The sequence below is a fragment of the Crinia signifera genome, chromosome 7 (assembly GCF_055691185.1).
Source record: "Crinia signifera chromosome 7, ASM5569118v1, whole genome shotgun sequence".
NCBI lineage: Eukaryota > Metazoa > Chordata > Amphibia > Anura > Myobatrachidae > Crinia > Crinia signifera.
The window spans coordinates 65,211,591-65,238,942 of record NC_139223.1 but is presented as its reverse complement, the minus strand read 5'-3'; the positions used below and the strand labels follow the sequence as shown (position 1 = coordinate 65,238,942).

General features: G+C 44.3%; 1 protein-coding gene across 2 annotated transcripts in view; it reads left to right on the top strand.

The window, feature by feature from the left end:
- The window catches only part of CRYM (crystallin mu), an 84,523-nt gene extending 57,451 nt beyond the window's left edge, over window positions 1–27,072 (top strand). For both annotated transcript variants that reach the window (XM_083153258.1, XM_083153257.1), the window contains 2 exons: window positions 15,031–15,115; window positions 26,680–27,072. In XM_083153258.1, coding sequence (XP_083009384.1) covers window positions 15,031–15,115; window positions 26,680–26,753 — 159 coding nt within the window. In that variant the 3' untranslated portion in view covers window positions 26,754–27,072. The remainder of the gene's footprint in view (window positions 1–15,030; window positions 15,116–26,679) is intronic.
- The last annotated feature ends 280 nt before the right edge of the window (window positions 27,073–27,352 follow it).

The following is a 27,352-nucleotide window of genomic DNA, read 5'->3' as shown; positions in this document are numbered from 1 at the left end:
TGCCACTGTTCTCTGAATACGTGAAGTCAGATGCTGTCTGTGAGACTGCACTGGCTTCACTGTGACTGGCAGTGACATGCTATTGAAGGTCTGACCTGCCAGTCACCCATGTCAGTCCCATTGGGAGATGTTTCCTTCCTCCAGGACGCCTCTATATGGGCTGATGAGTGGCAGCACATAAAAGCCGAGTTCCGCGCATACGCAGAATGAGGACATGGGACCCTGAATATGCCTCATGGGACTGCTGCAAAAGCAGCCCATAGAGGCTAGGGGCCAGCGCATGCGCAGTACCAAAGAAGCTACTGTGCATGCGCTGGCCCCGCGATGGGGACCGGCAGCGGGGCCTAGGATTTGCAATGGCAGCTGTAAGGGACCACGAGTGCGACGGCAGTGGAGGGGAGGGCCCGCATCGCGGCAGCCCCCTTCTCCACAGAGGTAAGAGCCACCGCTGGTTGGTAATATTAAAAGTGTACTAAGAGATAATTGGTAAGAGGGGTCCTGAGATTTTGACTGCCCAGGTGCCGTCACAGGGTTTAATCCGGCAATGATAAATGGGAACATTGTAGTCTATATCCTGTTACCAATACCTATTATTTTAAGTTTTTCTGAGAGCCATCTTTGGGCCTGATTCTGACCTGATCGCAGAGGACAGAAAGAAAACCCGCCCTATGTAAATTTGCATGCGAATTGAGAACGGATCATTATTCACTATCCGCTCGCATACCCATACGCAATTCATGAATCATTTAATGATTGTTTCCAGTCTGTGCAAATGTGATTACTGTAAGTCTGACCCTTCCACAACCCTGCGACAGACACAGGCCGATCCAGTCCGGCGCTGATGTCACGCACCCTCCCTTAAAATGCCTGGGCATGTCTGCATTTTTTCTGACACTCCCAGTCGCCCCCTCCAGATACATTACATTTATGATCCATATGCAATTTCTGTAGCTATTCCAGTTTGCACATGCGAGATGCGAATGGTATGCATGCACAATAATTTGATAATCGCGCGATTTGCAAATTTGCTGATCAGTAATCCACTCTGAATCAGGACCATTATCCTTACTCTTGCCAACCTGGAGTCTGATTTGTCAGCATTGTGATAAAAAGCATTGTTGCAGCTGGACATTGAGGATCTTGGGTTTATTGATTTATTCGGAGATTGTAAGCAATGACGTCCCATAAAATGCGATAACCTCCAAATGTGATAAAAAAATGCCTTAGGTGGGACTATATGTAACATATGTCAGCATCACAGATTATCACTGAAGGATCCAATCGATCCCACTATCAATTATTACCTTAATAGGCTTATTTTTTAAATTTATATATTTTTGTTCATTTTTAAATTTTCATTATTTCTTTTTGTTTGATATATTGCTTTTATACTGTATTCCGCCTATATCTCGAACCGTCAAATACTTGTTGTCAATCCAATCTGCCGATTGTTATTTCTCAAAGGGATCGGCAGGATACTGTACGTATTAAATATTACCGACTCTGATTCTCAGAATTTTTGCCTCAGAATTAACAAATCAAGATTGTCCAACATTTGCATCTGCAGAACAGGGATTGGCCAAGTTAATTGCTGATGTATGGGCCCCATTACCCTATTATATCTTTATTTGCTATGGTTTCCTTCATACCATCACATTATCCTTACATTGCCATTCATAGAAATATATTTTAACTCTCACATATGAATACACCATCCACCGGGAACAAATATACTTAAGAATTACCACTTGGACATATGACATCCCAAATACAGATGGAGCCTCCTTCTTCTTGGCCTTTAACAGGATTAATTGAGAAAGAACAGTCACACTAATCCCCTGTTAATCCCCTTGTTGTATTGTTCTCTTTATTGTATTGCAGCTGAGAACAATAGATGAAACGAAGCATTTTCTGGGCCTAAGTGCAGAAACTTAGTCAAGAAGAACCTGACTCTATTTGTAGGTGTCGTTCTTAAAGGTGGCCACACACACGCAGATTTATCTGCAGATCTGCAGATCTGTCTGGTTGGAACAAAAACATGGTTATGGATGAGAGCAAATGACAGTTGACCATTTGCTTAGAAATGCTGGAAAACTGACAAACTGTCACTCATCCATAACCATGTTTTTGTTCCAACCAGCCAGATCTGAAGATAAATCTTACTAGTGTATGGGCACCTTATGTGTTTTGTCTACCTGGGGGCTCAATATAGGATTCCAACAGTCAGAATCGCAGGCCGTTTTCTTTTCATCCGACAGTAACTTGACAGTCGGAATAAAATGTTCCGGCTGTCAAGTGTTGGAAAGTCGGTGGCTTGGCCACGGATTATTGAAAAACAGCTGGTTATATCTAACACCCTGTTGTTAACGGCAGCATTGAGTGGGCGAGTGCCAATATTTCACCTGTCGGGAAATATTGACACATATTGAATACCCATGGCTTGGCATCTGTTGTTCTTAAGTTTCTTAAATACAAATGGACCTCAGTACTAGTTGGGGCACATACCTAGCACCTTATGTCTATTGATTTGACAAGGTCGAAGGGAACAGTTTGAGGATTTTATCCACGATTATAATTTTAAGCTCTTACAGAGATAATTAGACAGCACCAGTAAAAAGTGCAGCGTTATCACAAAACATTTCATTAAGGTACTTAATACTAACAGCTACATGGATTACTCCAGCTGTCGCCTAGACGGGAGAACAACACTCCGCCATCACTGTTTATTAGGATAAAAAGAAATTGCACTCAGGCAGAATTTAATCAACTTGCTCTAACATACAAAGGTTCAAGGCAAGGCAATATCCAGAATCCCTCATTAAGAAACCTTTATTTATACTGGAACAGATGGAAAGAGATACATTTCCAAAAGACAGATTGAATCCTTTGGAAAACTTTTAATTTGCAATAGAACTTAATGCCAACCAAACACATTATTACCAAACACTAGAATGGATTAATAGGCTCTCCACTTACAGGTGCAGAATAATCAGAGTAAGCTGGGTACACATATGTACAATTTCATTTTTCTTGCGACCGTTCGATCGACCGTATACACGTTCGGCCGTCCGAAACATACGACCGATCTGCGCGTACACATATGTACAATTTTACTGGCGACGTCCGATGTACTCCCGTCCAAACAATCGCAAGAAAAAGATTGTACCACCGTACACACTCTCCCGTTCTGGCTATTCGAACGATAAAAATGTACACAACATTATCATAATGGGCTGGATTAAAAGAGCATAGCAAAACGAGGCGTGATCACGGAACAAAGAATCGTTCGTGTAGTACAGTGAATAGAGCCGTGACTATTCATATCCATTGCTAGCTGTACTGGATATACGTACGTACGTTCGTCTATCGGTGCATTTGGGCCTTTTTAATCATGAGCTTGAGGAGAAGGAAGGCTCGTGCGTGCATTTTGGCTGCTATGGCCATCAGATTGCGGGCTATTAAAAAAAGAAAAAGGACCAAGAATCGGAGCTGCTGGACCAGAGACTGGCTTCTGAGGAGAGACACCTTCTCCCACATGCCATTGCTACAGGAGATACGGGAGAACAATCCTGATGATTTCAGGAATTATCTCCGTATGGATGACGCTACCTTCATGGAGCTGCTGACACTGGTTACCCCTTTAATAGAGAGAGAGGACACCTATTTCAGGAGGCCTATTTCTGCAGAGCAGAGACTGGTGGCAACGCTGCGTTATCTGGCAACAGGCAGGACCCTTGCCGACCTGAGATTCACAACCACAATGAACATCACATATCTATCTATCTATCTATCTATCTATCTATCTATCTCTATCTATCTATCTTCTACTTCAGGAATGCACACACAACGATTATTTATTTCAAAACGAATGCACACACAACGAATATTCTTTAACAGCATGGGGCGGAAAGTACGGGGGAGAAGACTTCCTGTTGTTTACTTGCTGCGCTGATGGAGGGATGACGCAGCTAGTCAACACCCGTGCTGCGTTTGGGAGGAATGATCGCAGGAACGGGCTGCATATCGATCGAACGTGCGTACACATGTCACTTTTCTTTCGATATGGAGCCGTCCTGTCGGAAGAATATTAAGCAGCAAAGAACCTGCGACCGACCGACCGTGGACGGCCAAAAGCGTTTTTGGCCGTTTATCGATCGCAACGAAGGGATCGGGACAGCGTACACATATATACAATCGAACGGCCGTTCGTCCGCAGATCGGAAGAACGGCCCGACGATTGTACATATGTGTACCCAGCTTAACTTGGTTTGCAAATTAAGATGATACAGACATTGATCTACAGATGGGGCATGGCTCATCTTTGCAGGGGATGGCGATGGCGACGCCAGCCACCATCCCTTGCCAGCCGCCATCTGTATAGCGAGAAGGGGACACGCGGGCACGAGAGGCACGCGCGTCCAGCTTCCAGCTTCCAGCGCTTCCCCCGGGTGACCGCCGGCTTGTCGGCGGTCACCCGGGGTCCCCGCCGCCTGCCCGCCCCCCCCCCCCTAACCCTGTCCGTCTCCGTGAAGTGGAGATGGACAGGGTTCCCGTCGCCCCACCGACGGAGATTGAGTGCACGTCTCAGTCAGATGGCGATCCGGGCTGCTGGCGGATTGCCAGTGGTGACGTTCTGGCCCCATCTGTATATAATAGCTGCTTGTTGCTTGAAAAGAACAACTGCTGCTACAAATGGGCTGGAATCAAGCCCAAGGTTGGCCGTGGTGGGGTTGGCTGGTTTAAATCAAGATTTAAACCAATTTTTTTCATTTAAATCAGCTTATACCCTAGAATCAGTTTATACCCTTTTCACACCAAAAGCCGTGTTGCACCCTGGTTTTTGGACTTAGCTCCAACCCAGGTACAAACAGGCTTTTTGACCCCTTTTACAACAGTGTCCCCACGTCACCAGTGTCCCCACGGGACCTGAGCTGGCGCTGGGAGATGAGAGCATCTCCCAGTGCTGACTTTTCCATTGCAGTGAAAGGGTCCCGGGTCGCATCGACCTGGGTTACCCGTTTACACTGCGCCGCAATCTGGTTTGAACCCGTGTTTCACGTGGAACATTTGCCGGGTTGACATCCTGGGTCTCATGACCTGGTTCAGAGCATTTACATTGCCTGCAAACCCAGGTTTTTTGCTCTCCTGTCCAATAGGACAGGAGAAAACCTTTTTTTTTTAAAAGTGTATGTTTTAATGTTTAATCTATCTATCTATCTATCTATCTATCTATCTATCTATCTATCTATCTATCTATCTATCTATCTATCTATCTATCTATCTAGTATTTGTAAACTCCGCACTCACAGCCACCTTTGAATATTTGCTGGGGTGCACCTCTAAGGTGACAATACTATGTCCCATTCATATAGCAGTGTAGGAATATACTCCAATCAGGGCACTCACCACCAGTGCCTGATTTGCCACTAGGCCCGTGAGGCACGGGCCTAGGGGCGGCACATATTAAGGGCGACAGCCAGGCTGCCTAGTCTGGACGGGTGGCGTTTAATAGTCAGGGAACATCGGGCAGTCACACAGACCGGCAGCCCGCAGCCCCAGCACCCGATTCTCTGCCGCCACCGCCGTCGCTCACATTGAACATGATGAGGGGTGCAGCGCAGCGCTCCTGCTGAGACACGGCAGACTTTGCAGAAGAACGCTGTGTGCGCGCACCCTGGAGCCGTTAATCAGTCTGTGCTTTTAAGCACAGGCTGGCGGCGGCGCATGCGGACATCACGGATGCTGGGGCTGCACACAGCGCTGTTCCGCTGCCAACGGAGAATCGGGTGATGGGGCTGCGGGCTGCCAGTCTGTGTGACTGCCCGATGCTCCCTGACTATTGAACGCCACCCGTCCAGACAAGTCCCAGTGCCTCCAACATGTCAGTCAGTCTCCGAGTGCCACTGATTTAGGTTTCTATTTGTATATTATCAGGCAGGGTCCAGTTTTAGCTCTACTCTAGGCATATTTTATTATTACAGTATACTGGCAATTGCATAGTTAGGACTTAATAATGAATATGTTAAAAGAAGGGGGAGGGGGGCGGCCAAAAATGTTGTGCCTAGGGGCGGCCTGTCCAGTAAATTCACCCCTGCTCACCACAATTGTAATAATGAAAGAATTTTAATTCAGGTACATCACCATTCCAGTAGCCTGACGTTTGAGCTGTGAGGTTGTCCACAGATGTCCTGTCTTGAGAAAGGCCACCTAGTGGCCGAAACATAGACTACACATGGAATGGTGATGTACCTGAATTAAAATTATTTAATTATTACAATTGTGGTGAGTGCCCTCATTGGAGTATAATCCTACACTGCTGTATATATATACACATATCTATATCTATATTCAGATGCAATCAGAATAATAAGCAGTGGCGTAAAAAAAATCATATCAAAGCCTAATAACTTTTGATTGTTAATGTAAGAAACATTAACAAATGAGCAATGCTTCAAAATATTAATATATTAAGCCAGATTAAATTTATTTTCTATTAAACCCTGTGCACGGACAGGGTTGGCAGCTGACATCCGGTGATGTCAGCTGTCCGTCCTCCCGCATGTCCGTCACAGCCTCATTACCATGAGAACACCCAACGTTCTCATGGGAATGCCCATGGAACGCTGGGCGTTCCCATATGGTAATAGGGCTGCCCGGTGCTATTTCTGGGAACTGGAGATATTTGCAGTCAAGCAAGCTGTCCTCCCACCAGAAAATTATGAATAATAAGCCCACTCCACTATACACCCCTCCTCTGCATATTAAACATCCTCTACCACCCTGGAAGTTATGTGTATATATATATTTATTATTATTATTTATATACATTTGGTCTATCTATAATACTTTAACTGACCCGGCATATACTGGGTCACCTAAGTGTCCATCTCCGTGCTTTGCTCCGCCCCTCTGGAAACCCCCTTCTGAAAATCCTGCATTTGCCACTGTGTACTGTAGCATAATGTCAATTTTTGATGAAGAACATTTGCTCAGTGCATGCTAATTTTATAGAAGTCTAATCTATTAAAATGAACATAGTGACATTAGTGATAAGGCATATTCCCATTTGATCTTTTAAAGGAGTAAGTGATGGACATATCTCCAGAAGGATATAAATACATTGGAGAGTGTACAAAGAAGGGCAACTAAAATGGTGCATGGCCTACATCGCAAAACTTACCTAGATAGACTAAAAGATCTTAACATGTATAGTTTGGAGCAGAGAAGGGAAAGGAATACATGATAAGGCCCATACACACTTGAAGATTTTCATTTCAAAAGACTTTGCCAAAATCTGTGATAGATATATCTTTCACCAAAGTATTGCGTCCACACTGAGCTATTTTCCCCAAAGAGCGAGAGATTTTCAGGAGGCGAAAGACTTTGCTGAAAATCTTTCATTATAAATGGGCTGGGTTTGAATTCCAAGGATTCCATAAAGATGGAGCCGGCCTCTTTCTTGCAGGGGCTGGCTATTCTATCGCCAGCCCACGCCAGCGGCTGGCTCTCGCCAGGGGCGTGTGCGCACGATACGCTTGCGCACGCCCTGTGGCTACGGAGCTTTCTCCGCCGCCTCCCCCTATGCCCCGCAGCGCCGCCGTCAAGGGACTGCCACCAATGTATATTTATTTAAATGCAAACTGCCCACATATGTATTTATTTAAATAGCATGCGAGGACTAGACGGGGGGGCGCAACCCCCCTCCCCTGCACCCCCGGAGCGACTCGGCGGCCGACGCCACATCACCCGCCACCCCCGTGGAGGGACGCGGCAGCCCTCACCACATCACCCGCAGGCCTCTCCACCCCCCCAGTGGAGCCATGCAGCGCCGACCGCATCACCCGCCAGCCCCTTCCCTCCCTTGGAGCGATGGGGCCGCGGCAGCATAATTCCCCCGTGGAGCAATGCGGCAGCCGCATCACACTCCTCCAGTGGAGCGGGTATAATATATATATATATATATATATATTTTTTATATATATATATATATATATTTTTTATATATATATATATATTTTTATATATATATATATATTTTTATATATATATATATATATATATTTAATATATATATATATTTAATATATATATATATATATATTTAATATATATATATATATATATTCAATATATATATATATATTCAATATATATATATATATATTCAATATATATATTCAATATATATATATATATATATATATATATTCAATATATATATATATATATATATATTCTATATATATATATATATTCAATATATATATATATATATATATATATATTCAATATATATATATATATATATATTCAATATATATATATATATATATATATATATATATATATTCAATATATATATATATATATATATATATTCAATATATATATATATATATATTCAATATATATATATATATATATATATATATATATATATTTAATATATATATTTTATATTTATATATATATATATATTTAATATATATATATATATATTTAATATATATATATATTTTATATACATATATATTGCTGATGCATTTACATTAATATATTGGTGGCAGTGGGCAGAACATTATACACATTGGTGGCCAGGGGGGCGGGGCCAGCAGGGTGCACTGTGTCAGGGAGCAGTGCTGTCTGCTCCTGTGTTGAGCGCCGCTGTCTGCTCCTGTGTTGAGCGCCGGCAGGGCGACTCGTCGGGGAGCAGGGACCTCAGCAGCAGCAGCCGGCCGGAGAGAAGTTGACAGGACCAGCTCGTGATTATGACAGGCGTGGGGGCGGGGGGAGGCAGCGGGGCGGTCCGCCGGGCTGAAAGTGGTTAATCTTTCAGCCCGGGGCAGCGTAGACCCATAGCGATGATGGATGAAAAACCATCCATCATCGCCACATCTGCTGGTAAAACCAGCAGATGAACCACTTTACTAGCGATGATGCGGGAGCGCGCATCATCGCTAGTCGGCAATTTCGGGGGCATACACACTGGGCGATTTTCAGCCGAAAATCGCTCAAAACGGCTGTTTTGACCGATTTTCCGCTGAAAATCGTCAAGTGTGTATGGGCCTATAGGAATACTCAAATATATCAAGGGTTTTAACATAGTACAGGAGGGAAATTTTCTTCTAAAGAAAAGAAGTAATAGAACACGAGGACATGCACTGAAGCTGGAGGGAGGTAGGTTCAGGGGAAATGTTAGAAAGAATTACTTCACAGAAAGGGTAGTGGATAAGTGGAATAGCCTCCCATCAGAGGTGGTAGAGGCTAAGACAGTAGAACAAATTAAACATGCTTGGCATAGGCATATGAATATCCTTACAAAGAAATAAGGATTAAAAAGGGTTGAGATTACCTAAAGGGTAAAAAAAAAGGGGCAGACTAGATGGGCCAAACGGTTCTTATCTGCCGTCAAATTCTATGTTTCTATGTGTATAGATTTGAACTTAATTAAACCCTTCATTTTGTTTTTGTGTCTTAGTGTAATTTGCTTTTACATGTTAATGGATACTTGCCTACACTTTTGGAAGGTATGGGAAACTCTTGATTATTTGGGGTCGTCCCAAGCACCCTGAGAAGAGTAGGTGCTTATACTCAATGAAGTGGGCAGGATGTGAAGCTAGTACATAGAACCTCAGGTCCAGGGGCGTAGCTAAGGGTTCATGGGCCCTGGTGCGAAAGGTCACCTTGGGGCCCCCCTACATACAACAAAATTAAAATCTCGGTCTGTTTATATTTTAATACATCATTGCCAAGGGGGGTTAATGTCCGTTGCCATGGGTTCTTGCTCGTTGCCAAGGGGTTAATATGTGTTGCCAGGGGTTATTGGATGTTGCCAAGTGGTTAAATTTTTTTTTATCAGGGGTTAATGCTCGTTGCCAAGGGGGGTTTATTCCCGTTGCCAGGGGTTCTAGCTCGTTGCCAAGGGGTTAATACGTATGTGCCCACCCCAGCCACCCGCCCGTACGCTGCTGTTGCTGCCCCTGCCTTACCCTGCGCAGAGAGAGACAGACGCTAGAGTCATTTTTCACTTCCAGCGTCTCTGACAGGGAGCACAGCTCTGCAGCCGCGTTACCAGGAAGTGCAGAGCTGCGCTTCCTGTCAGACGCTAGAGGTGAATTATGACTTCTAGCGTCTGTCTCTGTGTGCAGGGGAAGGCAGGGGCAGCCGTAGCTGACGGGCTGGTGGCCGGAAACATAGGCGCACCGGCAGCTATTGCAGTGTTGCCGGCAGCCTAGTGAGAGCTGAGATGAGGACTCGGAGCGGAGGTATGACCTCTGAGTAACCAGGCCGGACAGTGGCGGGGGCTGGGCCCCCCTGGCTCAGGGGCCCGGTCGCAGGTGCGACCGCTGCGACCCCTGTAGCTACGCCACTGCTCAGGTCCATAGAGAGGGGGTAAGGTTATAATTACACAAATCACATCATTTTAGCCGTTCCACCACCCCGCAAATTGCATAATTTTGTAGCAAAGGCAGCTTAACGAGGCGCAGGGCGGTCCCCAATGCTCTCACTGTCAGCAGTGGCTCCTTTCTCGTCTTCTCCAGGAGAGGAGATAAATGACATTGGCAAGTATGAGAAAATACGATTTTATTAGTTATAACACTGTCTTGTACTGTAAATGTATATTCCTGTACATGTCTACTCTGTTTGTATTGTGTACAGCTATTTTAGCATTTACTACTATCATATATCCTGGAATAAATCAGAGGTGTTTTTTCATATTCTAGAATTGGAATTATACACATTGGGCCTTATTCTGATTGACTCGCAAGGCTGCGAAAGTCCCTCAGACGCCACCCTACGCACACCGCCCCCCCCCCCTCCCCTTGCACGGCTGTGAATGGATGCTTTACATAATCATTCATTCGTAGGTGGGGAAAAATCCTTCGATGGTCGCGACCATCGATTGATTTATCCCGTGCACGCAGTTCAGAGAGACCTATATAGTGACTCTAAACTGCAGGCGCCCTGTGCAAGGACAGGGCGGGCAGCTGACATCCGGTGATATCAGCTGTCCGTCCCCCGCATGTCCGTCACAGCCTCATTACCATGAGAACACCCAACGTTCTCATGGGAATGCCCATGGAACGCTGGGCGTTCCCATATGGTAATAGGGCTGCCCGGCACCCCCGCCCTTCACCGCCCCCGCACGAACCGAAAGTCCGCCCTGGGTGCACGCACCCTACGTCTGTGCATGTGCAGAAGCGCAACATCGGTCGCATAGACCCCCCCCCCCCCGCACGAATGCAGCAGCAGCACTATCCTCTTCTGCCAGCAGCATTGTGGAGCTGCCCGGCGGCTGCCTGCCGCCGGAAGCAGTTTCCTCCGGCGTCAGGACCTGCATCTATGCGCCCCACCGCCAGCGGCTCCATAAGCAGGGAGACGGATGTCACCTGCGGCAGCGCTCCTCACTCCTCCTCCCCCCGCCTACTCACCAGGAGCACCATGGATCTGAGACGGGGGTCACCTGCAGCAGCGCTTCGTCCTCACTCCTCCTCCCCTACCTACTCACTCATCATCGAAGCTCCTTCCCTAGGCGCCTCCTCCCCTCCTCTGCCTGGCAGCAGCAACTTTGTCCCCAGCCTACACACTGCTGCAGTGGCAGCTAGTTCTTGCCTCCCTCCACAGGCTCCAGGCAGTTCTGTCACATAAAAAAAATGCCAATGTATATAGCACAATGGGGGCATTATATGTGTATGTGGTACTATTGGTGCATTGTGTGTGGCACCAAATGGTCAACATTATGTGTGTGGTGCTACAGGGGCACTATGCATGTGGCACTATGCAGGGTATTATGTATGTAGAACTAAGGGGGGCATTATATGTGGGCAACGAGCATGTAATTCCCCCCCCCCCCAGACAATGAGCATGTAACCCCTTGGGCAACAGGCATGTAGTCCCTATGGCAATGAGCATGCAACCCCCCCCCCCATGTGAAGGGGCATGTAACCCCCTGGCATGAAGCATGTAAACCCTGGCATCGAACATGTAACTCTTGACAACGAGCATGTAGGTAAGCGCACTTAGTATATGGCATAATATGTAATGGGCATTATGGTGTGTGGTATAATGTGTAATGAGCAATATGGTGCAATATGTGATGTATACATTTATACACCATATAAGTGTGGTGTAATGGGTAATTTGGTGTGTGGCATACTGTGTAAAGGGGATTGCTGTGTGTGGAATAATGTGTAATGGACATTACAGAAAATGGCATAATGTGTAATAGGCAATTCGGTGTTGGGTAATATGTCATGGGCATTATGGTGTGGGACGTAATAGGTAATTGGTATTACCGTGTGCAGCTTAATATGTAAATGGTATTATGGTATCTTTATGTGGCCTAATATGTAATTGGCATTATGGTGTGAAGCAAAATGGGCATAACAGTGTGAGGCGTAACATGTAATGGACATCACAGTGTGGGGCGCAACATGTAATGGGCATTACAGTGTGTGGTATAACGTGTAAGGCATATGGTATACTATGTAATGGCTGTGTGACGTGTAATAGGCATTATGGTGTAAATTTTTGGCGCATGCCTTCGGCGTGCACTGTCGCTATTGTCAAGTCCTGGCATAATGTGTAATGGGCATTATGGTGTGTGGCATTATATGTAATGGCCATTACAGTATGCGGAATTATGTGTAATGGTCATTATACTTTAAATTTTTGCAGTGCTCCTTAGGCGCACACTGTCCCTGTTTATAGTATATGGGGGGGGGGGATGGTGCATATACATAAATAAGTCACCTACAGTATTTATTTTGCATTTATGCCCATTAGGTCGTGATGGACACGCCCCTCCAATGGTGCACCCCCTAAGAAAATGGGCTGCGCACGCCTATGATCGGTCGCACGGAGGACCGAAGCAATTAGAATAACCCCATCATCTGATTTGGTTGTGATGGGCAACTGCAGTTTCCAGTTTTTTAATTTTTCTTAAATGGCTAAGCAAAGTCTGGATATTTGATCAACTGTTCTAAACCTTCCATCCTGTTTATTTTTTTTTTGGCCTAAGTCCTGAAATTTAGTTTTGTGTGCTTCATGTAACTATGACATGGTTTATTGGTTTATATAATTGTTCACTGAAAACATGATATCTCGGTTCTCGTATTTTCTCAGCGTTTCAGTAACAGAAATGTTAAAGTATAATGTAATAATATATGAGAGATGCTCTATCTAAATTATATGTGAAAGCGGCTCCAGAATAAGATTACTGCCACATAAGTGCACACTGCTAGCCACAGTGCTGAAATAGTATAAAATGCCAATCACCCACAGTGCTGAAATAGTATAAAATGCCAATCACCCACAGTGCTGAAATAGTATAAAATGCCAATCACCCACAGTGCTGAAATAGTATAAAATGCCAATCACCCACAGTGCTGAAAAAACACCCACAGTGCTGATATGGTACACAATGCCAATCACCCACCGTGCGATATGGTACACAATGCCAATCACCCTCAGTTCTGATATGGTACACAATGCCAATCACCCACAGTGCTGAAATGGTAGACAATGCCAATCACCCACAGTGCAGATATGGTACACAATGCCAATCACCCACAGTGCGATATGGTACACAATGCCAATCACCCACAGTGCTGAAATGGTACACAATGCCAATCACCCACATTGCTAAAATGGTACACAATGCCAAACACACACAGTGCTGAAATGGTACACAATGCCAATCACCCACAGTGCGGATATGGTACACAATGCCAATCACCCACAGTGCGGATATGGTACACAATGCCAATCACACACAGTGCGGATATGGTACACAATGCCAATCACCCACAGTGCGATATGGTACACAATGCCAATCACCCACAGTGCGATATGGTACACAATGCCAATCACCCACAGTGCTGAAATGGTACACAATGCCAATCACCCACAGTGCTGAAATGGTACACAATGCCAATCACCCACATTGAGATATGGTACACAATGCCAATCACCCACAGTGCGGATATGGTACACAATGCCAATCACCCACAGTGCGATATGGTACACAATGCCAATCACCCACAGTGCTGATATGGTACACAATGCCAATCACCCACAGTGCTGTTCAAAAACAAGCTTATGGAGAATAGAAACATTCTCTGGCACAGAAGGGCCACGGCTTGGCTTGAGGTATGACTTTCAATAGATCACAGCAAGGAATCTGCTCTTCGGTGTGTGTGTTTGCATGTTTGTTTTGTGTGTGTGTCCCTTGTGCTCTGACTGATTGTATGCCCTGCTCTTTCCGGACATACAAGAAAACAGGTCAGCTATGGTTGGGCTATGTGTTGTGTGATATCAGAATGGCACACTGCCCATGAGATGTACATAAGTCCCAAAATTCAGGGCAGGATGAATTGTTTTACTGCAGATTACTTATCGGTCACTGTTCAGCCCGGTATACAGGGGGTGACGGGTGCCCCGTGCTGAACGAGCTGCCTAAGTACAGATCGCTCAGCACACCTCGCTTCAAACACGTCATGTGTATGCCATGTGTGCTGAGCGATGTGTGCTGAGCAGTGCGATCTAAGCAGGATTGACATTGCATGCACTGTCAGCCCCTGCCAGCGATAGCGATGCACAGGACTCGCGCATTGCCATCGCTATAAGGTGTACACACGGAGCGATCAGTGCTTAATTCCAAAGCAATCTAGTCAGATCGCATCGAAATGGGGCCTAAATCACTGCATGACTATACCCCATTAGAGAAGGAATAAGGAAGCTGCTCACCAGTAATGAATTTCAAGGCACATTGGGGCAGATGTATTAAGCTTTAACAAGAGATAAATCCAAGGGTGATAGGGAGAGATAAACGTCCAGCCAATCACCTGCTAACTGCTATGTTACAGGCTGTGTTTGAAAAAAGTCAGTAAGGAGCTGATTGGCTGGACGTTTATCTCTCCTTATCACCCTTGCATTTATCTCTTGTTAAGGCTTAATACATCTTCCCAATGTTACTATATTTTTTTTTTTATGGTATCTTATAAATCATCATGTTTTCTTATCATTTAGGCATCTATCTATGGGGAAATTGGTGAAATACTTAAAGGGACCAAACCTGCTCTTTCAGATAAAACAACTGTTTTTAAGTCAGTAGGTAAGTGACCAATCACCATGATCAGTGAAGTGTAAGAAGTCTATGGGCTATACCTGTAGGATGCATGCTCACTGGAGATATGTACACTGCAGCAAGTACTTAGAAATATACAGTTGAAATAATGACATACTTGGCATCACTAAAACCTGGCTCTCCTCCTCTAACTCAATCTCCCCTCATGCCCTCTATTATAGGGGCTTCTCCTTCACTCACTCGAGTGTATAACCCAGCAACCTCCAAGGTGACAAAGTAGCAATCCTCCTCTGCCCAGGGCCGGATTTGTGCCTAGGCCCATGAGGCACGGGCCTCAGGGTGGCACCAATTAAGGGCAGCACAGCAGGCCGACATTATGTTAAATAGCAGCATGGCAGAGTGGGTGGGCAGAGGCAAGTGACAAGCGCCGTCGCCAAAATGATTCATCATATGTCAGCGGCAGTGCCGCTCGTGAACTGCCGTTGCCCACCCGCTCTGCCATGCACAATACATCACTGGGTCCCCCTGTGCTTCTGGGAAGGCTCCGCCGCAATAAGCTGAATCGTTGAGACTCACTGCCGCCGGCGCACATTGGCTACTCTATACACACAGCCTATTGGCTGCTGGGTATCCAATGAGCGGTTACAGCAGCTGAGCGGCGCGAACGTCACTGCAGTGACTGCACTTAGTCAGTCAGTCAGGCACAGTGTGGGAGAGACTGGCTGAGACTGTGCAAATAAAGTTAATCCTCCAACTCCCGGCCTCCCATCCTCCGGTTCCTCCAGTTAAATTTGTATGAAATATATAAATAACAATATATATGTATGTGTATAACTTCATAATGAATATGTTAAAATAGGGGGGGGGGGGCGGGCGGCAAAAACATTTGTGCCTAGGGGCGGCCTGACCCCAAAATTCGCCCCTGCCTCTGCTCAAACTGCACCTTTCGCGTCATCCCACCTGAACCCTCCCTCACTTTCTTAACACCTTTTGTGGTTCTATATACAGTATATGCCTCTTCTACCCTATTCACTCTATGTAGTGATCATCTACCATCTCGTCATTCCTCAACAACTTTGCTGAATGGCTTCCCCACTTCCTCTTCTCTGACCTCCCCTTCTTCATTCTCTGTGACTTTAACATCCCTATTGCCATTGCTAAACCAATATCCACTAATCATCTTGTCCTCTCCTCCTACTTTGGCCTTTCTCAGCCACTTCCTTGACCATGTCTTCACTCACTGATGTGACCCTTTTGAATTCACCAACCTTCCTTGACACCGCTCTGACCACCATCTACTCTCTTTCACCCTTTAGACTCCTTCTCTACCACATCCAGACCCACCTACATCACACATAATCGTTGTTCCCCGACCCCACTAACCTATACTCACTTTACTCTAATTTCTCCTCTATCCACCATGGCCTGCACCAAACAGGCGGCCTCCTTCTATAACATCACCTTTACTTCTGCACTGGATTGTGTTGGCCCCATCTTCTCTGTCCCCCGCTGTCATTCTTAACCCCAACACTGGCACTCCAAACTGACCTGGTTCCTGCAAAATTGTTTACATACTGCCGAGCGCTTCTGGAGGAAATTTCTTTCACTGGTGGATTTCCTCCATTTCAAGTTTCTTTTCTCTTCCTACAGCTCTGCCCTCTCCCTCACCCTCACCAAGCAATCCCTTTTAAAATCACTCATCTTTTCTCTTTCCTCCAGTCCCCACTGCCTCTTTGATACTTTCCATTGCTCCTCCACCTCCCCTCTCCTCAACCCTCACTGCCACTGGTTTTGCCTTCTTCTCCTCCAAAATTGAGGCCATTTGACAATTTTTTTAATTATGGAGGCCAATACCGGGATTGACAAAAATGCCCTGGGATTGGCATTCCTACTTTGCACCTTGTACTTCTTATACCCCACCACAGAAGGAAGTCAACTCGTCTTCATATCCTCGTTCCCCTTCACCTGCCCCCCTGGACCCCTACCACTCTAACCTTCTTACTACCAGCAACTTTCCCACACCATTTAAACATACTCCTATCCTCCTTGATCCTCTTCAGTCTGGCTTTCCTTCAACTCCAATGAAACTGCCCTGGTCAAAGTCACCAATGACCTGCATTCGGCCAAGTCCAGTTCTCTCTGTTTCTTCTGTCTGTATTCCCCTTTTCCCTTGCAAACCATTCCTTCTCAATGTCTGCCTCTGGATTTACCCTCATCCTCCGTTTTGGGGTCTCCCAGGATTCTTTTGTAAGCCCCCTTCTCTTCTCCCCCGATGACAGGCAACTATACCTCTCATGTCCACTCCCCCTCTATCCTCTCTTTGATATCCAGCTGCCATCTCTTCCTAAATGTTTGAGCTCTCTCTGAAACACAACATAGACAGAACCAAACTTATCATCTTTACTCCATTCAGAATCTCAACCTTCCCCATATCTCTATCAATGTTGATAACCATCATCTCCTCCGTCTCCTTTTCCCCTCACATCCAGTCTTTTTCTCAATCCTGTTGGTTCCAACTATACAAAGCACACACATCAGGCTTTTCATCTCCTAGAGTCTGACTTAATTTATTATGCACTCACTGGTCTCAACTACTGCTCTAATCTGCACTGACTCCCATTCCCCTACAGCAGGGATACTCAAACTATTTGCTCTGGGACCCCATCAGACAATTACTAATTACAGAAGACCCCAGCAAGTTATCAACAAAAGACAGAAAAAGATTGTCTCTGTATGGTGCACCAAGAAGAAAAGGGAGTAAAGTAAAAATAAACTTTTATTCAAAATCGTTTAAAAGAAGACAAGAGTCTTAAAAAGGGATAGAAATCCTTACGTAGTGGGACCCCTGTATCCCTATTATCCCCAATTAAATATGTGGGGTGTTGTAATAATTTCACAAACTGATGTGCTTGTGCGTCTTATCTCCTTAGCAAGTGGCTATGTGGGTCTGGTCGGGCAGATAACGCAAATTGGATTATAACGCCGTGGATTTACAAGTGTGCTACCCACAGTGTTAATGATTCTATGATGCAATATAGCGGGTGGGTACTAAATGTCCTGTCTGTGGACTGTCTGTTCAACCTGTGTTAGCACAGCTACCCTATTCGGCTGTCCTAGCGGTAATAGGCAGGAACACTATTAACCATGTACTGTGCATTGTTTGGTATGTGTGTTTACCTTTAGTAATTGTTACACAAATGTAGAGCAAAATTCCACTCTTCCAATCTGGTGCCCAAGGGGGGTAAGTATTCCAGTAAATGATTTAATTAACTGTCAACCAATGTAACCCTTGCACTCTATGTGTATGAAGGGGTGGAATGGCAAGTCCCGGGTATTGTGTTACAGTAATGTGGGTTCTTTAACAGAACAGAAGGAGTATCACTTTCCTTATGGCAGAAAGTTTATGACAAGAATCAGGAATTGAATATGTAACGTTTCTGCCTGCACGGGTGTAAGTATCGCTCTGTGGCTATGCAATTGCAGTAGTGAGCAGCTGGGGACGCGCTCCCGACAGGACCGTGTTGCGGCGCACCCCCAGGGCGAAATATCGTCCTGCTATCCACAGGGCTGTCACACACGGCCAGTCAGCGAGTGTCCACCGGTCACCAAGTGTGCTTGAAGGGGCAGCGTGTAGTGTGCATGGGCTAGTGCCTGCCGGCTGTCAATGCCGGTGAGGTGAGAGATCGCGGTCAATGAGTACCCACATCTCTCCACCCGGCAGCCCTTCTGACCAGAACTGAGTGCGCACTCAGGATGAATCAGTAGGTACACAAATCAAAATGCATTAATGGATAGAGGGATAGGGGGGTTCACTCACTACGTGTGTAGGTCAACGCGCGTGTCGCCAGCAGCTTCATCAGGACCAACCGGGTGGGCGCCCGGAAGTCCTTTAAATGAATATCCCATTCATGAATATTCCATGGAGTGTAGGAGTGTCTTCGCGCTGACACTTCTCTCTCCATAGTGCTGTTCTAAGTGAAGTGCCTGTTAAAGTATGATTTACAACATTATCTTGCAATGTATGATGTTACAAATCTTTTTTACACTGAGCAGAAGGAACATGTGAGCGTAAAGTTAAAGTCCTTTCTTCCTTCCGTATGTGTTAATGCTTTGAAGCCATATTATTTTATATGTCTTATTTCCTTCATCCTAAATGACCCCAGGGTATGTTCAAAATATTGTCACTCATCCGACTCGTAGTGAAAGTCTCTAGGGATTAATAGGAATTACATAAAGGTCCTTGGTGTAATGCCGTAAAGACTATTTCTGTCAGTGTGGAGGACATGCCGGGCTGAGCTTATAAAATATTGGCCATGTACTGTCACATTCAATATTTTTGTTGAAGATAGGGAACCTGCATATAGTTCCTCTTAGTCTGGCATCCGACTCTATTAATTTGTGAACATATTAATATATTAGAACTGAATAAAAAGTGTATCCCCGTAATGAGAGTAAGTTATGCATCATTAGACACATGTGATATATGATAACTAGAATCCTATCCTAACCAAATACTGGAATACATTGTATGTGGTAAGACATTAAAATGTGCGTGTGTAGGTTGCATAATGATACTGCCACCTCCTAATACTAACAAGACCCACATAGCCACTTGCTAAGGAGATAAGACGCACCAGCACATCAGTTTGTGAAATTATTACAACACACCACACATTCAATCGGGGATAATAGGCATACAGGGGTACCACTACGTAAGGATTTCTATCCTTTTTTAAGACTCTTGTCTTTTGTCTGTACTCTTATCTGTTATTGGTTTTATATGTTGCTTTTTTAAAACGATTTTGAATAAAAGTTAATTTTTACTTTACTCCCTTTTCTTCTTGGTGCACCATACAGAGACAATCTTTTTCTGTTTTTTGTTGATTACCTGCCTGTTGTCCAGTGGTAGCACAAGCCCAAGTTAAATTTATACCATAAATCATACCATAAATAAATTATCTACTCCCAGGGGGGATAGTCAGCAACATGGATTCATGACCCCATGCTAAGAAGGTCGGGACCCACTTTGGGGTTAGGACCCAAAGTTTGAGAACCGTTGCCCTACAGAACACTCTTCAAACTTCTCACTCTCACATACAAGACCCTCTCTATTTCCACTGCTCGCTGCATCTCCAATCTCATTTCCCTACATACTTCCTCCACCCACTTTATTCAGTCAATGACATTGCCTCTCCTCTACCTTGATAAGTGCACCATGTGCGCGTCCCCTCGCGCACCACCACTAATTCGCACCCAGCATATGCACAGATATGCGCACTAGTAAAACATCGGTCCCGATGCGAACGTGTGGGGGACCGAACGGATCAGTATAAGGGCCTGTGTCTCTAGCTGACATCTGCTCTAATAAACCTTATGTAGGAAACAAGGAAGCTGTTAGGAAAATATGGGATTGATTCTTATCTAAAATGGCATGGGTGGGATGACCAATACCAATAATGGAGACTAATTGTGTCACCTATGGGCGGTATTCAATGCCACCTGCGAGGGGGTTTGTGCAGCGAAAACATGCCATCCTCGCCAGCCGCTCGCCGTATTCTGTGTTCCAGGGAAATCCTCACTGTCAGAGGATGGCAAGGATTCCCAGGACGGGTAAGGTTCACTGCAAATGCAGCAAACCTGCTGCATACAGCAGCGAGCCTCCCCGTTTTGACGCCGGCACTCACCGGTTCCACTTCGATGAAAAGTACCATTGAGGTGGAAATAGCGAGTGAAGGGAGGGTCAGATGACCTGCAAGATGTGACATTGAGCTATTGGCACTGCTCGCCGTCATAGCTCGCCCTTTGCCATTCAATATACCTCAAAGTTCTAGCCACCGTTAGAAGTGTGCACATTTTATTTATTTGTCTGGAATGTTTTGTCTAACCATGCTTTCCTGGCAACGCTGGGTAAGAGTTTAGCGGTTACTCAGTGCCAGTATACTTACCTGACCTCTGTCGAGATTCCCTCTATTGGGATGCTGGCATTGGTACTCTGACCACTGGAATCCTGACAGCTGGTCATCTGTATGTATTCCATACTTACACACACACACACACACACACACACACACACACACACACACACACACACACACACACACACACACATATATAAACACTTGTACCTGTTGGCCCATCTCCATGGACTCACATTTCGAGGGCACCGCAGCATTTACTGTCTTTTTATGACTCAAGTAAGTCAGCATTACCATTTTAGAGTGCCAGATCATTTCCCTATATATATATACAGATCCAATAACTGCCGGCACTCACTGGGTTACAGGTACAACGTGCTCTTGGTGCCAGAACGAAATAATGTACAACTTCCAATGTTCAATGAAGAACAATAACGGCACTCAGGAGACTGGTTACATGCAAAAAAAAAACGATGTATTCAGGTGTACAGGGGAGTCCTATATATATATATATATATATATATATATATATATATATATATATATATATATATATAGGTTCAGGGGGATGGCGGCACTCACAGCATAGGTCAATAAACTCACGGAGACAGCAGTTTGCTTAACGTTTCAATTCGTGTTGAACGAATTTTCATCAGAAGTACAACACATAATACAAAGGTACATACCTTTATGTACATACCTTTATCCCTTCACCAAGAAGCCCCGTGCACGTGAATTGCTCCCACGAATTGAAACGTTAAGCAAACTGCTGTCTCCGTGAGTTTATTGACCTATGCTGTGAGTGCCGCCATCCCCCTGAACCTATCTACGCTTTTGCACACAGGAAGGCACCCAGGTTATACTTACTAAAGGAGCGGAGTGCCGACGCCAATCCACTAAATAAATATATATATATATATATATATATATTTTTTTTTTTGATAAAGTCTGGATAGACGAACGCGTAGGGACTGTTCCTCCATCCAGGATCAAAAAGCTAAGACTGCCTTTATATACCTTCTCTTATTATATATATTTTTCTTTTTTTTTTCTTTTCTTTCTCTTTTATTGAATTTTTTTAAAATATCTCTTCTACTTATATATATTGTCATTTATATTGTACATCATTGTGATATATCTAAAAAAAATTTTTTTCCTCAAATAAATACCTCTACTTTTATATACTGCACATTGGGTACTAATATTTAACTTAAGGTTATATATTTATATATACTTACATGTGTCCTGGGTAAACACTTATTGTCGCTGAACCCCTATCCCATCTTTTTAACCCCTTCCCGACATTTGACGTATATATACGTCATGGCCGGGATGTACTTCCCGACACATGACGTATATATACGTCATGACTTTAAACTGTCACCGCGTCTAGGGACGCGGTGACAGAGGGACGATGTCTGCTGTCCCTGACAGCAGACATGTCCCAGCATGCCCAGGGGGGGCGGCGATGCCTCCCCCCGTCGGCGATCGCTGCGATTGGCTGTTCAATGTGAACAACCAATCGCAGCGTTTACCTGTGTTACCGGCGAATCAGACGCGAATCAGACGCGAATCAGACGCTCGGTAACACAGGGATCAATTACCGACGGGTGTGAGGGGGTCACCGGTGATGACCACACCTCACCCCACCTGCCCCCAAGGCTGTGATTGGTCCGTCGGACCGACGGACCAATCACAGCCATGGCGCGTGATTTAAACTAACGGTGACTGCGCTGCAGACGCCATTCCGGTCTGGAATTGCGTGCAGATCGGTCACCGGCCACTCTGTCGTGCTATACATACCTGAACCTTGCCTGATACTTACCTGATCACCGCTGATCACCGCTGGTAGCGTGCTGCCAGCAGCTGGATGCTTCCTGGATCTTGTGACTTCCTGTGTCCTGCTGCTGCAGTGTCATAGAGTCACAGATAGTGACAGAGAGTGACAGAGAGTGATAGAGAGTGATAGAGAGTGATAGAGAGTGCTATATTTTGTGTCTACTGCACCCCTTTTGTTCTGATCAGTATATCTGTGCTGATCAGCAACTTTTTGGTTTTTTTTTTTTTTTATATATATACCTGTCAGTTGCACCAAAGGTTGTGCTGCCTGTGCAACTGACTGCTGCCCCCCCTGCTGCCCCCCCTTTTGTGCTGATCAGTATAAATTAACTGATCAGCAACTTTTTGGGGGTGCAGGTTTTTTTTTTTTATATATACCCTGGGGTCTTGCTAATGCCACATAGCACCCACCATTCATTCCACCAGAATCTGAGCTGCAAAATCCCAAAATCACTCCTTCCCTTCTGAGTCCTGCCATGCACCAAACTGGTATTTTTTGGTCACATATGAGGCATTGCCATACTCGGGAGAAATTGGGGCACAGATTTTGGGGTGCTTTTTCTCCTTCATACCTTATGAAAATGAAAAATTTTGAGCCAGAACTGCATTTTTGTGTAAAAAATTTAATTTTTCATTTTCACTGCCCAGTTGTACCACAATTGGTGAAACCCCTGGGGGTTTGAAATGTACACTATACCCCTAGTTGAATTCCCTGAGGGGTGTAGTTTGCAAAATGGGGTCACTTGTGGGGGGGTTCCACTGTATTGGTGCTTCGGGGGTCTTGCTAATGCGACATAGCACCCACCAACATTCCACCAGAATCTGTGCTGCAAAATCCAAATATCACTCCTTCCCTTCTGAGTCCTGCCATTTTTTGGTCACACATGAGGCATTGCCGTACTCGGGAGAAATTGGGGCACAGATTTTGGGGTGCTTTGTCTCCTTCATTCCTTGTGAAAATGAAAAATTTTGAGCCAGAACTGCATTTTTGTGTAAAAAATGTAATTTTTCATTTGCACAGCCCAGTTGTATCAAAATTGGTGAAACCCCTGGGGGTTTGAAATGTACACTATACCCCTAGATGAATTCCCTGAGGGGTGTAGTTTGCAAAATGGGGTCACTTGTGGGGGGGTTCCTAACTTTTAGCATCTTATGGTGCCTAGAAACCTACATGGTGCCTAAAAAATAATCTCATAAAAAGGAGGCTCCAAAATCAAGTAGGTGCTCCTTCTATTATGAAGCCTGTGGTTTGGTCAACGTGCACACTAGGGCCACATATAGGATATTTATGAAAACAAAAGAATTGGGGGAATCAATTTTTAGTCACATTTCTCTAGTAAAATCTACTGTGTTCCTTAGAAAAATGTATTAAAATTGAAAATCTGCAAAAAAAAATGAAATTTTGAAATTTCACCTACACTTTGTTTTAATTCCTGTGAAACACCTAAAGGGTTAACAAACTTCCAAAATGCTGTTTTGAATACTGTGAGGGGTGCAGTTTTTGAAATGGCATCATTTATGGGGGTGTCTCACATACAAGTCCCTCAAAGTCACATCAGAACTGAACTAGTCCCTAAAAAAATCAGTGTTTGAAATTTTCTTGAAAATTTGAGAATTTGCTATTCATATTTTAAGCCTCCTAGTGTCCAAAAAAATTAAAAGGATGTTAAAATAAAGATGGAAACATAAAGTAGACATATGGTCTATGTTAGTTATTAACTATTTTGAGTGGTATGATTATTTGTCTCACAAGCAGAAAATTTTACATTTTGAAAATTGCTAAATTTAACATTTTTTTACGACATTTTGGCATTTTTCACAAAAAAACACAGACTGTATTGACCCAAATTTACCACTAACTTGAAGTACAATGTGTCACGAGAAAACAATCTCAAAATCACTGGGATAAGTAAAAGCAAAAAAAAGTTATCCCCACTTAAGTGATACATGTCAGATTTGAAAAAAAGGGCTCTGTCAGGAAGGCAAAAACAGGCTGCGTCAGGAAGGGGTTAATATATATATATTCATTCATACATACATAGGGCCTGATTTAAATACCTGTTCACTATGCCTAGCAAACAGGAAAGCGCCGCCCTGCTGAACGTCCGCCCGCCCCCACCCGAAACTTCCTGATACCATGTAAGCGGATGTGTACATGAACAGATCCCTTTGCATGTGGCCACCCGGACGAAATCTACACGCCTGCGTTTCCAGGGGAATGCCCAACCTTTTTATGGCGACTTCCATAAAATGCTGGCCGTTCCCCTGCTCCCGCCCCCTGCCCGCCCCCGGCCCTCCCTGTCTAGGGCGAATGGTGTAAAACTCACCAAAGCCGTTCGCTCCCGGGGCTTGCCCATGCGCATATTCGTGTACGCACATGCGCAGACCCCAAACATGGGCTAAGGGGCCGAATTCAGACACGACCAAATGAGTCTGAATCGGCCCCATAATGTGCTAAAGCATTAATGGTCTGCTAGACTTCTTCACAATATAATGTACAGGTTTCATGTCCTCTAAGTAACAACATGTTGTGCTAAGTACTGTTTGATGAGACACAATTCATCAATGTCACCTCCACATCATCTGCTATTAAGCAGCAAGTGGTCTTCACTGTGAGAGGAATTTGTTTGGTTTAAAGGACAAAGCCAGTTCTTTCCTAACTCATTTTCATCAAGAATCGCTACTTCTGTAATCACATAAAGAATATATAAAGTAGCGGCCTGCTCTGGGCTGCATGATGCATTATTCATAGGATGTTTTCTTTTGCGTAGGATAGATTATTACTACAAATGTTCTTGCTGCTAGAATTGAGCACACGCAGGATGAGGACGGTGGGGCTAAGCATGACAGCTCAATAACAGGCAGCTTATTTCCTGGAAAAGGCATCTCTGTTCAGTCGTGATAACTCTTTCTGGCGCATATCTGTACATTTAATAAATACAATCACTGCATAATGAAACATTCTAATTCTGCTCATGATAGGTAGAAAGGCTATCCGGTTCATAGGTCGACATGCGCAAGGTTGACAGACAAAAGGTCAACACAAGCAACAGTTGTCAAATGAAAAGGTCAACCTTGAGTTTTTTGGGAATTTTGTTCTTTTTATTTGGAATTTTTCATACTTTACCATCCACGCGGACTCTGATTGGAAGCGAGGCACCGTGCCCAAAACATAGCGAGCGAGGCGGTACACTAACTTGTCCACATAATACAAACTGACACAAAAACATGAAAAACTCATGCCGATCTTTCCACGTCAACCTTTTGCATATGTTGCATGTCGACCTTTTGGTTTTATATAGCGCACTTTCTCCAACAGGACTCAAGGCGTTGTATGTATCTAAATAACAAAAGTGTAGCCACGCTTCCATTTTTTAGGGCCGGTATAGTGGGAAGCGTGGCCAAAAGGAAGCAACCGCACAGCCACGCCCCCATATAGCTTCCTTAGCCACGCCACTTCCTCCCCACCAGGCCGACATGGCTGTCCCATCTCGGAGGACAGACATGTTGGCCTGGTGTGTGTACGGGGCATCCCGTGTGTACGGGGCATAGTAGGAGAATCTGGTGTTTTATTATTTAGGAAGGAATCAAACTATTTTGGGCATTTCTTTCTGCTATGGAATACTAAAAGGAGGGTAATTGGTTTTCTCTGTATTATAATGACTGCCAAGTTTAGTACAATATTTGAATGCCAATAATTTTTTAATAAACCCCAATGTTACCATCATTTCATAAGTATGATATAGTGTAATTAACTAATAGTATCCAATAAACTTTATAATCTGTAGTGTGTTTTGGTATTTTGCCTCTTGTAATTGTGTATGCTTTTCCTTATAGGCATGGCCATTGAAGACACTGTCTCTGCGAAGCTTGTGTATGACTCCTGGGTGTCTAGTAATAAACAAGTCTAGAACCAAACTCTAAAGTTTATTTGCTACCGAAAGCATTCTCTTACTAAACATTTCCAATAAACCTATTTACTACTCATTTGCTATTCAGCTTATTATTCCCACAGCATCATAAAGTCTTATACTGCAATAATGAAACATCATTATCACTGGTCTGTCTAATTAAATGTAATTTGGTGTCTAGTTGCTGTAACTTGCCAGCAGATTACACATCAAAGCGTTATCGCTGCATTTAAATATTGTATTTTTCTAATAATTTTTTAATGACATGGATAACTGAAAAAAGTCATTTATCACAATAAACTTCATTTCTGAATAATCATTTTATTTGTCAGTTGTGTAATTACATCTAGGCTAAATATTTATGATCACAATTATCATGATTATCTGTTTTGAAGGGATTTAAGACTCACTATCTCCCAAAGGAAGACTGTCAATTTTGCATAAAAGATTAGTGCACAGTTAACGTAAAGAAGGTGGTGTGAAATAATACTACTATTCTCAGCTAATTGCACTATACTGTACTAGCTTACTGTAAGTGACTGTAGTTAGGGGCAAAAAAATCACTTCTTTATTATAGTCAGCGATAAGTCAGTGGTTAT